Source organism: Macadamia integrifolia, chromosome 11 (assembly GCF_013358625.1).
Source record: "Macadamia integrifolia cultivar HAES 741 chromosome 11, SCU_Mint_v3, whole genome shotgun sequence".
In the NCBI taxonomy this organism is placed as follows: Eukaryota; Viridiplantae; Streptophyta; class Magnoliopsida; order Proteales; family Proteaceae; genus Macadamia; species Macadamia integrifolia.
Genome location: NC_056567.1, coordinates 5,053,257 through 5,067,694, shown reverse-complemented (window position 1 = coordinate 5,067,694; position 14,438 = coordinate 5,053,257). Strand labels below are relative to the sequence as shown.

The window sequence follows — 14,438 nt, the reverse complement described above, 5'->3', positions numbered from 1 at the left end:
TCTCATTGTTTTCTTGAGTTATGATCAGTTTTGGGTGCTCTGTTTGTGGTGTTTTGTTCTCCTCCCTTTCTGTTTCAGCACTTTTAACAACTACTTTCTCCGTTGAAATATGATTCCATGGATGGCCTGAGATCAAAATTTTAACTTGCGCCCTTTGTGCTTAGATTGCCATTGTACTTGGGCTTGGTTGCAGTGGAGATGGTTGAGGCCATACCTATGGCTTCCCTGTGGTTTGTTCTCCATGTTTGGCTGTCCAGAAACATTAGGCTTCGTTTGGTTGCAAGGGGAAATAAAGGGAAGGGAAGTGAAATTTTCAAACTTAAAATAGAAACTTTTGCAATTATTCTCCCATTTGACTATATCACAGACTCAAAATCATTCAATATTTGGTTATTAAATTTCACTTCACTTTTAATTTGCTTCCAACTCTCTTTGCTATAAATGTAAAATAAAAATTACATGTTGATATATCATTACTTAGTATAATTAAAAAATGTGAGTAGTTTATAAAATCATAAGGGATCACATGAGGTATGAAAATTTCACTTTCTTTCCCTTTAAATTTTCCTTGCAATTAAACATAACCTTTGTTTTTCCAAACATAGGGAATTACAAGAGGGGTTGATTACGTCGTTTGCAAATGTTTTATATGGAAACTTTAATTATCTTTAGAAAGACCAAGATGCTAAACCCGATATAGGGGATCATGAATTTTACATTTCAATACTTCAAGGGGTGGATAGGATTACTCTCCATAGAGCCCAAGGACCAGAGAGTGATCATAGGGTTGGGGTGACCTAGGGAAGAGCGCCCAAGTCCTTTCAACCATAGGATCACTCTCTGGTCCTTGGGCTCTATGGTGAGGAGCTGGATCGGGTAGTTGTATTTATCAAAATGATGGATTGGTTGTATCAACATCCATGTGGCAATAATAAACATCTAACCAAAAGATACACTTTAGACTTGCTTATCTTAGTAAAACCGTCAACTCTTTTATATTTTTAGCGAGAGGGTTCTACGAGCAAGCGATATAGGGGGCCATCAATGAGGTTTGATAAAATGGTATTGTACGTAAGAGGGCAATCTGGTAATTTTATGTGACAAAGAGAAAAATAGACAACGAGGTGCTAAAATATGTTCTCCAGGGATCTTATATAAATGTGCCACGTACATGGAAGGCTGATTGATAATTTCAAGGGTTGGAAAAATAGGGTACAATATAGATTGACTAAGTGCCAATTTTTTTCTTTGATTTTTTAATTGTCCATTAATTTTCAATAATTTTTTAAAAAAATTTCATATTTAGTAGTAGATTTTTCAAAACTCTTTTTTTTTTCTTTAGACAGTTTCACCGGAGCTAAAACTCATTCAGGTCCAACCTGACCACACAATTTACTCTACAGAATTCAAGACCATTCAGGATGGGCCAAGTAAGACTCAGATCCCCTCTCATGGGGGAGAGCTTAGCGTACATCTGACAGTTGAAAGTTGCTTGATGTGCATGTCTTGGTGCTCCCAACTGTCGGATGTGATTGAACTCTCTCCTGCATGGGATAGGATCCAAATCCTCCTAAGTGGGCCCTCCAGTAAAGTAGGACCCTGTAAGGCCTTCATCCCGTGCATCAAGATAAAAGATTCAAATCGACTTATTCTTTGGACAAATCAACTTTAGGGGTATACCATTGATTGATTCAGAAGATTCCAATCCAAAGGACTTTATGACGGGAAACATATCCAGCAACTTTCGTTATTTGGGTCCATTTTGCGCGTGTGTTGTGCTGTGAGTAGGGTGTCAATCGGTCGGTCTGGCTCGGTTTTGGTCCGGGTTGAGTTGGTTTCGGTGTGGGAAAGTTGAAACCAAAACCGAACCAGTAAGGAAATTTCGGTTTCAGTTTGGTTTCGGTTTCGGTGCGGTTTGATTTCGGTTTGTCTTCAGTTTCTTAAATCGATTTGTAACCGGGTTGATTTTGGTTTTTGGTCCAGTTTGGATTCGACTTTCCATACAAATGTTTACAAAACTATGCAAATTTTGATTTTTTTAATGAATTTTGGAGTGTTTCGGTTTCTTACCGGTTTGGTTTCGGTTCGATCCGGGTTTTGAGCTGGTTTTGATTTGGTTTCGGGTTCATCCGGTTTCCGGTGCGGTTTGGTTTGGTTTTGGGGTTGCAATACTCCAAACCGAACCGACCCAATAAGGCTTCAGTTTGGTTCGGTCCAGTTCGTGTTGTTATCGGTTCGGTCCGGCCAATTTTACCGGTTCGATTTAAGAATTGACACCCCTAGCTGTGAGAGGCCTGGGGTAGAGTGCTAGGCCTCAAAAACCCAAGGACCAACCCTAACCCACATCACCATTGATCTATTCTGCCAAAAATACCCTTAAAATTGTCTAATATTACAACAAAAAAAATCCACGTGGGGTCCACAATCTGACCGTTATTCCTCCAGAAAATCCTCCTTTTCTTATTGTACTTGGAGCGTCGGACTCTCTCAGATTCAAATTTCAAACACTCAAATAACAATATAGAAAGCGAAGAAGCTCTTTTTTTACTTGCAAGCTCCCATCAATCCAAGACACAGTTCCCTAATTCCCTGTACCCGGGGATTCCATTGCAAAGCACAAACCCCTACCAGTCACAACTCACAAGCCTTTAATTCTCTGAAGTCTGAAACAGGTGATTTGGGTTCGAATGAGGTTTCATTAATGCAACTGCAGAGCTGCAGAAGTACAGAGAAACATAATCTCAGATGGTCATTACTCATCATTCCTTTTTCATGAACCCATCAGTGTCTCCTTGATTCTCAGTGTTCCTAGTTCTCAAAACCCAGAATACCCTTTTGTTCATTTGAGTTTCTTCTAGAGCGTAAGAGCGACGATGACGAGCAGAGCTGTACCAGTACTGGGCTGTCTTCTGTTGCTCATTTGTGCTTCTACGGATTATTTTTCCCTTCTTTTTTCGTCTAGGCTAGGGGATTGAGTTTGCCTCCTTTTTTGAAGTAAAATATTAGGTCCAAGATGAGAGAAGAGAACCCATCAGAGAGCCGACCAAAACTATGCAAGTTTGCTGATCAAAACCGGGTGGTGAGGGCTAACGTTAAAGTCGTTAACAACCCATCGAAACTCAAATCTGCTTCAGCTTGGGGTTCACACATTGTAAAAGGGCTCTCAGGGGAAAAGAAAAGCAGGATGCAGGGCGTGGTCCCAAGCAAGAAGCCACCACTCACCAGTTCAGAAATCTCTAATCAGAGGAATCCTTTTGGGCCGAACCAGTCTCGTGTTAAGCGATCTCTTATTGGAGATTTTCCATGTACAGCCAATACTGCCCAAGTTCATCCACATGCTTATAATTCCCATCGCATGAAGTCCTCGTCTGATTTATTCCTGGAATTAGACCATTTGAGAAGCCTACTCCGGGAATCAAAGGAAAGGGAATCGAAGCTGCAGGCTGAGCTGTTTGAATATAAGAAGAATCCAAAAGTCTGTGATCTGGAAAGGGAGCTTGAATCAAAGAGGAATGAAGCTGAGAATCTTGTTCAGCGTGTTCGTTTGCTAGAAGCTGAAAAATCAAGTCTTTCTGAGCAAGTGGCATTTCTATCCTCTATTTTAGAAAGGCAAGAAGAAGCATCAAAAAGAGAGGAGCTTGGAAATTCAACAGCTTCACAGAGTAGTCTTGAGATGGAAGTTGTTGAGTTGCGGCGCCTGAACAAGGAATTCCAGCTTCAGAAGAGAAATCTCGCATGCCAACTTTCTTCTGCCGAATCCCAATTGGCTGCTCTTGCAAATGTTTCTGAGGTATTCTTATTTCCATTGCTACAAAATGTTTTGACTGTTCTTTTGTGTTTGTAGTTATTTATTTGTGGTTTATTGATTTCCTTGTTCATTATATGCTGAAACCTATAATTTTATCTCCTTCACTTTCCTCATCACATGAATTTCCCTTGATTACAAACAGAGTGAAATTGTAGCGAAGGTCGAAGCTGAGGCATCTCTGTTGAGGCACACAAATGAAAATCTTAGCAAGCAAGTTGAGGGTCTACAGATGAGTCGGTTAACTGAGGTTGAAGAACTTGTATACCTTAGGTGGGTCAATTCATGTTTACGTAACGAATTGCGCAATGCAGGTTCCACAATGGATTCAGATAAAGTATGGACTCCGAATTCAATGGAAAACAATAGTGAATCTGTTAGTACTTTGTCTCCTTCCAGTAAGGGGACCTTTGAATTTAGCAGTGCAAAGAAACCAAGCATAATGAGCAAGTTCAAAGGGTGGCCCAGAGTTGGTGAGGACTTGTCAGATTTAGAATGTCCACATCATCTGCTCAATAAAGATTGGATTGACAGACGAGATAGTGTGAGCCCCCAAAGAAGACATTCTATTAGTGGATCAAAATTCTATACAGAAGACTTACTACTGAGCCAGAGAAGGCAGTCTGATGGCTTTATTTGTGCAAAAGAAATAGAGAAGGATGGTATACCACTGGACGTTCATAAATATGATGTGGATGTTGTTGAAAGTCCTCAATTCTATGTGAACAAACAGGAAACCAATAAGATTAGAGCTTCTGTGGATGTTGAGAAGCGAGCATTGCGCATTCCTAATCCTCCTCCAAGGCCTTCAGGTTCCCTTCCTAGTTTAGCTAAGGAAAATGGCATTGCCTCCATTCCAGCACCACCACCACCTCCACCTCCCCCTCCCCCTCCCCCTCCGCCAAAGTTCTCAGTAAGAAGTAACACAAGTGTGGTACAGAGGGCCCCGGAGGTTGTTGAGTTTTACCATTCACTGATGAAGAGGGACTCAAGAAAGGAATCTTCAAGTGGAGGAATATGTGATGCACCAGATGTTGCGAATGCCCGCAGCAGCATGATCGATGAGATTGAGAATAGATCATCCCATTTGCTTGCTGTAAGTTACCATTCCTTTGTTTGCTATTTTTATTATTATATTCAAGTTTTGGTCAAGGGGCTGGAATTAGAGGTATCTCATCAAGAACACAGCTCTCTTAATTTGGCTTCTGGATGCATTTTGTAGACGAGCTCTAATCCTTTTGATGTGGTGTTATCTTTAGATAAAGGCAGATGTTGAGACTCAAGGTGCGTTTGTGAATTCATTGATAAGAGAGGTGAATGATGCAGTTTATCCGGACATTGAAGATGTTGTGGCATTTGTGAAGTGGCTTGATGATGAACTTTGCTTTCTTGTAAGTTGTTAGTGGCACAAACCTGGATATTTTCTCTTGAGATATCTTGTTGCGAAACGTGGCATTGTAAATTGTTTGTGGCACAAACCTCTTTCAGATGTATCTAAGAATAAAAGCTTTCAAAATCTCATGAAATGTTAAGGATACTTTGCAAGCATAATTTTTTTTTTCTCCAAAAAAATTAATGCAAAGAATTGCTATGGGTAATTTTAAGTCCTTTGTTGTGCTTGTATCTTCTTAAGGTGGATGAGAGGGCAGTTCTAAAGCATTTTGATTGGCCGGAGAAGAAAGCTGACACTTTACGAGAAGCTGCATTTGGGTATAGTGATCTAAAGAAATTGGAGGCTGAAGTCTCTTCTTATGAGGATGACCCTCGACTTCCTTGCGACATTGCACTGAAGAAGATGGTCACCATGTCAGAAAAGTAAGGACTTGAAGTACATTTTGTAACATTTATTCTAGTGTAGAATTAAAAAACTTTGGTGGGTGAAATTAACTCCTTATCCAATCCCAACAGGATGGAGCATAGAGTTTATAACCTTCTCAGAACGAGAGACATGTTGATTCATAGCTGCAAAGAGTTTCAGATCCCTATGAACTGGATGCTGGACACTGGGATTATTAGCAAGGTAACTTTATGGTCTGTCTTAGTTGTACTCTTTCTAGTTTGGGTTCCCTTGAAAATTCTGAACAATTTAATAGAAGTTATTTTTGATACGCCTTGAACCTTGAAGTTCTGTTGAATTAACAATGTTCCAGAGTTTTGAGAGAGGACAAAAAGAAAAACATCTTATGTGACTACATGATTTCTACAATCGTTGAGTGTCCTTTTCTTTAAGAGGGGGGGGGGTTGTCTATGTGCAATACAGACCATTCCATTCTTAAAATTTGCACTTCATGTTATACCGTAGAGGTGGTTAGCCCATGAAACAGTTTGGACCAGCTAAGTGTGAGGGAAATCTGAGTCATATGACAAAATAAATCCTGAGATATCTTTCTGTTTCAGTGTATGTTTTACGTACAATCAATTTGTTGGTGGCCCAAAATTTCTGCTCATTTATTGTCATGTATGGTTGCAGATAAAGTTTGGTTCAGTCAAGTTAGCAAAGAAATACATGAGACGGGTAGCAGTGGAACTTCAATCCAAGGGAGCATCAGATAAGGATCCTGCATTGGACTATATGCTACTTCAAGGAGTGAGATTCGCTTTCAGAATACATCAGGTAATGAAAAATTCAAAGAGTAACTTTCATCGTAATGACTAGTACTTGTATGTATTGATGTCAAAAGTCATATCTTGACCTATGGCACAAGAAAATGAAGCTTCATTATCAGTAATTTTCATTATTAGCACTAGTTACAAACCTTCAGAAATAATGAAGCTAAATCATTGCTAGAAATACTAATAGCACTGCCTTTAGAAATTGTTGTTTTTACTACAGTACCACTACAACTTGTATTCTAGTAGCAGCAGCATTGTGACAGAAAAACAAAATCTAGGTTATTAATAAGGATCACCTGCTGTACTGTTAGTGCTGGTGATTAGAAATTGGAATGTGATTTCTGATGGTTTACAGAAACTTGAATACTCTGCTTGTGGTAGCTGGTCATAGACTCAGTATGTGTTATTGTCATAGTTACTAAACAATGCCAATTTTAGCATATCTAGTTGTTCTAGCTAATTGAGAGGTAACATATAGTATTACACTTACATCTGGGGATTAATAATAAGAAGGAAAGCTTATGGACTTCAATGGAATATACAAGTGAGTTAAGCTTGTACTGAAGTGGATTATCTAGCAAGCTATCTCAAAGAGATATAAAGAAGTTGGAGATAACAAAATGCATGCTTCACCAAGCCACAATTATTCAGGATTTGACGAATGCCAATGACTTGGACGGAACTCGTGCATTGATGGGACAATATGATCAAGGCCAAAGCTTTAAGAGCTCATAGGATTAGGAACTTTAGTTGTACATATTTATATAATCCTATGTAACAAATATAACAACCTAGATTCTTTTTAAAACGGTTAATATAAGTCGTCCACAAAGAATAAGAGTCAACCGATTTCTTTGGAAACATGAATTGGCAGTATTTTCTGACTTAAAAAAGAGGGCAGTCGACCGGCTATAAGCCACAGCTGACTGACAAAGGTTGGAAAGGTGTGACCATAAAGTTCCTTGCATTGAATGATCCAACCGGATGTCCCTTGTTGCATGGATGATCAAACTCATGTACAGTCGACCAAATGTCACTTTGCTTCCTTAGGAAATTCTTCCCAAGAGTAAAGGTTTTGGACAAGGAATGCAAACGAACAACCATAAGCCCAAATGGCTGACCATACAAAAGTAGCCATTAAATCATAACTGGTATAAAAATAGCCATTGAAACACGGCAGTTATAAATGGCTAGTTTGATGGTCGACAGGACCGTACTGACGGTTGATCAGACTATACTGAATGTTGACTGTCTGAGGTCCAACTGCCAGAAATAGCTAGTCTTATAACTGTTATGGATTTGGATAAATATATATGAGCCTCATTACTCTTCTCATAAGCCTTTTGGTATCATTTTATTGCTTGATTTAATCTGAGTATCTAACAAGGGCCATAGTTTGAGGGACTTGAGTACTTGGTTGGTATATCTGCCTAATTGAGAGGCTTGTATTCCTTGAGTTGCAAACTTCAAGAACTGTGTGAGTTAAATGATTAGGTGTGCATCTGGAAACACCGAGGTTTGGTAGTTATCAGAGTAAAACAATGCGGAAAACAATAGGTGATTCCCCACAGTGTGAATGAGTCAGTGTTTTGGTGTTTTCGTAGTTGGCCCGGTGAAACTATTGGGTTTGTTGTGAACCTAGGAAAACGATTAAATGCTTCCCCATGCGGTGAAAAAGCAGGACTTTAATGGTTCTGTTAGCACGGGTTAAAGCTACACCAGAAGATCTGGAATGGTCTAAGCAATGGACATAAGCAATTACTGAATCACTCCAACTCTGGTATCTCATAGGCAATTACTCAATTACTCCAACTCTGGTATCTCCTTTTGTGTGCTTTATTTATATTCCACTATCACTGAATCCTCAGAATTAGTATTATCTACGGATTTCCAATTCACTCCCTCTTGGGCTACATCTTATGGTCCACTGGTACTTCTTGCTACAATTTGGATAAGCTTTTTAGTGGTTAGAAGGCTCTCATTTGTAGTGGTTGGTGATAGTATGTAATAATCATGAAACAATATCATAGATACTCAATGATAACTATTACTACTGTCACTACAAGTACCATTTGCTTGAGTCATAACATTGGCATAGTTACAGCTCTAAATGCATCTGGTATTATTGATAAGATAGATCACTTATTGCTGTACTACTAGTACTAGTGGTTAGATCTTAGTTGATTGTACTATGGAAACTCCTTGTAGTAGCTGGTGAACAAAATGTATAATTGTTAGAGATCTGACTGTATCCCCAACTTGAAAGAAAAATAAAACATCTGCAATTAGTTTATTACTACCTTCGTTACTAATTGGTATTATGCTAGCTGAGAACAGGGTTTCATTGTTGGTAACAGTACTGACTACAGTAGAAGTTATAACTGCCACCACTAGTTATTTCCAGTAGCAACAAAAACATGTTTTTTTTTGGTATATTTGCATTTAGTGAAAGCATGAAAATGCTACATAAAAAGGAATATTCATTTTCTTCACATTTTTGTTAATCAAACAAAGGATAAATTGGGTTAAACTAATCTTTAACATATGTGCTGATATATCGGTGAAACTAAATATCATTCTGGTGCACACAAGTCTTTTCGTGTTTTTTTTTTTTCTATAGTTTCACTGAATCTTTCCAAAACTTGTAGGATTTCTACATAATGGATACATATGATACTCATATAAAGATGTTGGACAGTATACAATGAATTTTGCTAAAAAAGAAAGACCTTTATGAGTATGAAAATTGTAAAATTTATGGAAACATAGTGGTTGGATGTTTGTGTCACAGATGCAAGCAACCTCATTTAGAATATTCCTGCAACAAAATGTAGTACTACTTTTATTGTTCCCTACATCTCAATCTCACTAATTTGGTTAGAGATGATTGAATCTAATTTAATTTGGCTTTAAAATTAGTGAAAGCAGTTAAATGTTGTCTAAATCTGCTCAAGGAATATTGAATTGACTTGAGTCTTTGTGCCATTTGTGGATGCAGTTTGCGGGAGGATTTGATGCAGACACAATGCATGCATTTGAGAAGCTTCGCAACCTTGCTTGTCCAAAATAAAAATAAAATAAAATAAAATAAAATGACTACAAAAGGAAATGAACAAGAAAAAAGAAACAAGGAATAGAAAACCAGGCTTACCATCTCAGTAAGTTTTATACTAAATATATTGACAGTTAAGTGTGGTTTATACTGAAACTGAATGTGTTGTGTTGCTTGATAAGAAAAGGAATGTCTGTTGCTTATAATATGAATTTTGAAGTTTTGGCAGTTGAAATGTAGAAAGTTTGATGAATGGTAGTCAAATTATTTGTTTAGAATTTTGTCATTTGCCTTACAGTAAATATCAAATTCCATTAGTCTCTCCTCTTTCAATACAAAGCCACAGTGACCTTTTTGTTCTATGAATACTACAATGTGTTTGTTCACATTGACTAACAGAAAGGGGCTTTCACGCTTGACAGTAGTTGGCCCTAGCACAAGCCCAATCTTAGAATTCAAGTCATCTCAACCCTAACCCAACTGGGTTATGTTAGGCCAGGCAATGCAATATAATATCTCAAGTCCACTTAGTGGATTAGCTTACCTTGGTCTAAATTCATGAGTACAGCAAATTCCTCTTTGAGAGAATCTCACTCTTCCCCCATAAACTTTCCCTATTACAATAGAAACTATACTTTTTTACTTTGCCTGTGGAAAAAGAATTTCTAGATAATATATTATACAACCATGCAATCTTAGGATGGTAAATTTTACCAACAGAAAGGCTGGTCCCATTCGTTTTATTCACAGGATCAAGTATTATCCAAGTCGATTGAGAAAAGGTTTGGTCTTGTGGGTCTGACCATAGTTAGTAATCACGCATATGAAACATGTATTTTTTTCATATCTCAACGCTTAATTGTTGAATCCGTTTTACTTATAAATTGTTAGATACGAAAAAACTATGCATTTATTAAGGGATGCCAAATTAAAACAATTTTTTTTTTTTTTTTTTTTTTTNCTCCCAGGAGTAGGAGGGACCTCACGAGAAGCATGGGCCCCCTCTCCCTCACTGCCGCTGTCCGAGCCATCCACGACATCGGTGGCGATAGGAGCTGCATCGGTGTCTTCAAAGATAAGGCCACTTCCCTGGAAGGACACCTCGGGATGATGTTCGAGGACCCAGTCTCGAACATCGGTGGCGCCCATGATAAATCCGGGGGCGATGGCACGCTTCACCTCCTCCCTAAAGTCCTCTGAGGACTTGTAGCTCTCGATGGCTCGGGTTTCAGCCTCCCTCAATTTCGTGGCCATCTGTGCCTCCAGCTCTCAGAGCTTCTGATCGCCCTTCTGCTATGCGCGGAGGAGGTCGGATTCCAAATGCTCCACCTTCTCGAGGAGGACTGTGCGCTCCTTGTCAAGGGCTGACTTTTCACGCTCGGACTTCTCAAGGTCCCTGGCCAGGGCTTCAGCTTGGATAGTCAGTTGGCCGACTTGGTTCTGAGCCTGAAAGAGCAACAGTAAAAAAAAAAAAAAAAGAGGTAAAAATTTTATGACGGCCGAAGACCGAAGATTACCGCAGCCATGAACACGCAAGTTCTTGTTATCATTGCCTTGGTCCCTTGGCTTTGTGCCTCGGCCACGCCTCCTGGCAGGCTCCCTTTCTGGATGAGCTCTTGGGCAACCCGCTCGATGGTTAGTGTCTCACCCTCCTTAATCGACCACCAAGGGACGAACCCAACTTTTGCCCGAGAATGGCTACCCCTCGGACTTTGAAAGTCGGCACCAGGAGAAGAGGCCCTCAGAGGAGATGCGTTGCGGCATGGGGCCTCAAGCGCCTGAACCACCTCTGCGACAGGGCCTTCAGATCTAGGCTTCTTCCTTGGGAGGACCTGGGAAGTCGAAGCCACCCCTTTCTTGCCTTTCGACTATTTTTGCTGGGCATCTCGGGCCCTGGCCTCCTTCAGCTGGGCCTGCCTCTCGACCACGACCACTCTTGCTTCTGTTCTCAAAATTTGCACTGTAGAAAAAGGATGAAGATCAGTACGAGAATGCTAAATCCGAAATGAAAGCAATTGCAAACCTAGGACTCACCCGGGCTAAGCCTGAACAGGAACAGGAAGGCATTTGACTGGAGGCTACTGGGCTCGATTGATCGACAGAGGGTCTTGTCCTTGGCCATCGACAGTGACTCTGCATCTGTCCCGAAGAGGATAGGTGCAGAGTTCACGTCCTTCAGGTCTAGAATGTCCCAAGTATTACCGAGGGGGAACCCTTCGGGCACCCTCACGAAAAGAACTTCAACTTCTAACCGTGTATAGAGGTTGGGTATCGGTTCAGAAATTGGAGGTCTTTCCTAGGGCAAAGTAGTACCAGCCTGAGTCCCCCTTACTGGAACCAAGAGACAGACAATTGAGGAAGAGTGGAAGGGAGAAAGGTCTCCCCATCCAAGAGAAGAAGACAATGAAACTAAGGACTTGCCGCCACCCGTTCGGGGTCAGCTGGGCTGGAGAGATGCCATAGTGTCGGAACATCTGGCTGAAGAAAGGGTGAAGGGGGAGCCGAAGCCCGACCTTGAAGGCATCCTGATAGAAGCAAAGCTCCTCAGGGTTTCGGTAGCTTACCCTATCTTCGGGCCTTGGTACCCGAAGGATGAACTCGTCTGGAACACCACATGACATGTGGAGCTTTATCAACTCCTCTTCAGTCATGTCGAGACTATGTTTCGGGCTTCAACCTCCAGGGACTCGTTTGCCTGGGCCCTGGTGTCAAGAAGCCCCTCCCTAATACCTTCACCACTCATGTCACTAGCGGTCGAGGACGAAGAGACATCCAAAGATGTGGATGCGGATGCGGATGATGAATCCGAGGACATCCCTCGGACCTGACCGGGACTACGACGCCTAGAGACCTCACCCTCGGACGATGAGGGTCCACTACCTAAAGAACTGGACATGAATTACTTCTGAATGACTGGCCGAACCGAAGGTCAGAGGAAGTTAAGGACGAAGGACGAATGGTCAGAGAAATGAGTAGAAGATGATAAAATGAGAGGGGGGAGACTATTTGTAGGCGGCAGTGCATCGATACGACTCCCCATACATCATTAAATGTGGTACATGTCACCTACTCATGATTCTCGAAGTACATTCCAGCGAAGTGCACAAGTGTATCACCACGCCTGGACTCACCCTGACCTGACCAAAGTCTAACCTCGGTTGGGATCTCGTGTCAAGGCCGGGTTGACTAGACCGAAGGTCACCACCTCGATACGGGGGCTCAGGCAAAGGCCGAGTGGACCTGACCGAAGGTCCCCAACTCTGTAGGGGGCTTAAGCAAAGGCTCAGTGCAGGGGCTCAGGCATAGGCCGAGTGGACCTGACCGAAGGTCACCACCTCGGTAGGTTGCTCAGGCAAAGGCCGAGTGGACCTGACCGAAGGTCACCACCTCGATAGGTTGCTCAGGCAAAGGCCGAGTGGACCTGACCGAAGGTCACCACCTTGGTAGGGGGCTCAGGCATAGGCCGAGTGGACCTGATCGAAGTCACCACCTCGGTACGGGGGCTTAGGCATAGTTCGAGTGGACTTGACCGAAGGTCACCGCCTCGGTAGGGGGCTCAGGCATAGGCCGAGTGGACCTAACCGAAGGTCACCATCTCGGTACGAGGCTCAGGCAAAGGCCGAGTGGACCTGATCGAAGGTCACCACCTCAGTTGGTTGCTCAGACATAGGCCGAGTGGACCTGACCGAAGGTCACCACCTCGGGAGATTGCTCAGGCATAGGCCGAGTGGACCTGACTGAAGGTCACCACGTCGATAGGTTGCTCAAGTAAAGGCCGAGTGGACCTGATCGAAGGTCACTACCTCGGTAGGTTGCTCAGGCATAGGCCGAGTGGACCTGACCGAAGTCACTACCTCGGTAGGTTGCTCGGGTATAGGCCGAGTGGACCTGATCGAAGGTCACTACCTCGATAGGTTGCTCAGTCAAAGTTCGAGTGGACCTGACCGAAGGTCACCACTTCGGTAGGGGTCTCAGGCAACGGCCAAGTGGTCCAAATCAAAGGTCACTACCTTGGTAAGATGCTCAGGCAAGGGCTGAGTGAACCTGACCGAAGGTCACTACCTCGGCAAGGGGCTCAGGCGAAGGTCGAGTGGACCTGACCGAAGGTCTCTACCTCGGTTGGTGACTCAGGCCAGAACCAAACATAACCAACCGAAATCCATGTTTTCGGGATGAACGCCAAAACCGAAGACTGAAGACCAAAGACCGAAGGGGCACTCAAGATAAATTAGACGGTTACTTCCACTGGAAGAGCCTCCTAGTGGAAGTAAGGGGACTGTTGATACGGTAGCATTTGTCGCCGAATAAAGCAAGGACACGTGGCAACCGAGGGAGGGACGCGTGTCACTCATCCGATAAAGATCGCAAGGCTCCAACCACGTGAAGGGAAGGTTCCCGAAGGGGCAAGGCGCCAGCCAAGTGAGGGGAAGGTTCCTGAAGGGGCAAGGCCCCAACCACGTGAGGGAAAGATTCCCGAAGGGGGTTTCCGAAACCCTAGGCCTAGCAACCCTATAAGAGGAAACCGAAAAGGAACACTGGGAGGTATGCCGACATCCACTATTACTCCCATAAATATACTGTTCTACCGATCACTAACTTAAGCATCGGAGGACTAATCCCGAAATACCTCCAGGCCTCTGTCTTCTGTGCTTGTGCAGGATTAGCACCTAGCGGATTTCGACCGTAACAGGTTGGATAGGGAAAGAAATAGTCAACAAAGAGGTTCAATGGTGAAAAAAAAATGATAATAAATATAGGGATGAGACAAGATGGGACAAGATGGGAACATGAAGGACTAAAGACAAGATATGATGTTAATGTGAAACTTTGACAATGGATGACATGGGTAATAATAATGGAGACAAAGTCAAGTGAAATGACAGACTCAGCTCAACTTTCAATCTACTAATTAACACCTACTCAATACATTAACACCTATTCAAGACTCATGACAAATATAAGATAGTT

At 42.2% G+C, this 14,438-nt stretch overlaps 1 protein-coding gene across 1 annotated transcript; it reads left to right on the top strand.

Annotated features, from left to right (window-relative positions):
• The first annotated feature begins 2,534 nt into the window (after positions 1–2,534).
• LOC122093191 (protein CHUP1, chloroplastic-like) lies at positions 2,535–9,748 on the top strand. The gene is made up of 7 exons (XM_042663475.1): positions 2,535–3,790; positions 3,951–4,901; positions 5,065–5,196; positions 5,439–5,620; positions 5,714–5,825; positions 6,276–6,419; positions 9,417–9,748. The coding sequence occupies exons 1-7, from the start codon at positions 3,014–3,016 to the stop codon at positions 9,486–9,488; spliced, it is 2,370 nt and encodes a 789-aa protein (XP_042519409.1). The 5' UTR covers positions 2,535–3,013; the 3' UTR covers positions 9,489–9,748.
• Positions 9,749–14,438: the final 4,690 nt, after the last annotated feature.

Bases quoted from the DNA above. Each gene is read 5' to 3' on its own strand.
- LOC122093191 (XM_042663475.1), top strand. From the start codon at position 3,014: ATGAGAGAAGAGAACCCATCAGAGAGCCGACCAAAACTATGCAAGTTT. The intron at 5,197-5,438 runs GTAAGTTGTTAG...TATCTTCTTAAG, and splicing joins ATGATGAACTTTGCTTTCTT to GTGGATGAGAGGGCAGTTCT. The intron at 5,621-5,713 runs GTAAGGACTTGA...CAATCCCAACAG, and splicing joins ATGGTCACCATGTCAGAAAA to GATGGAGCATAGAGTTTATA.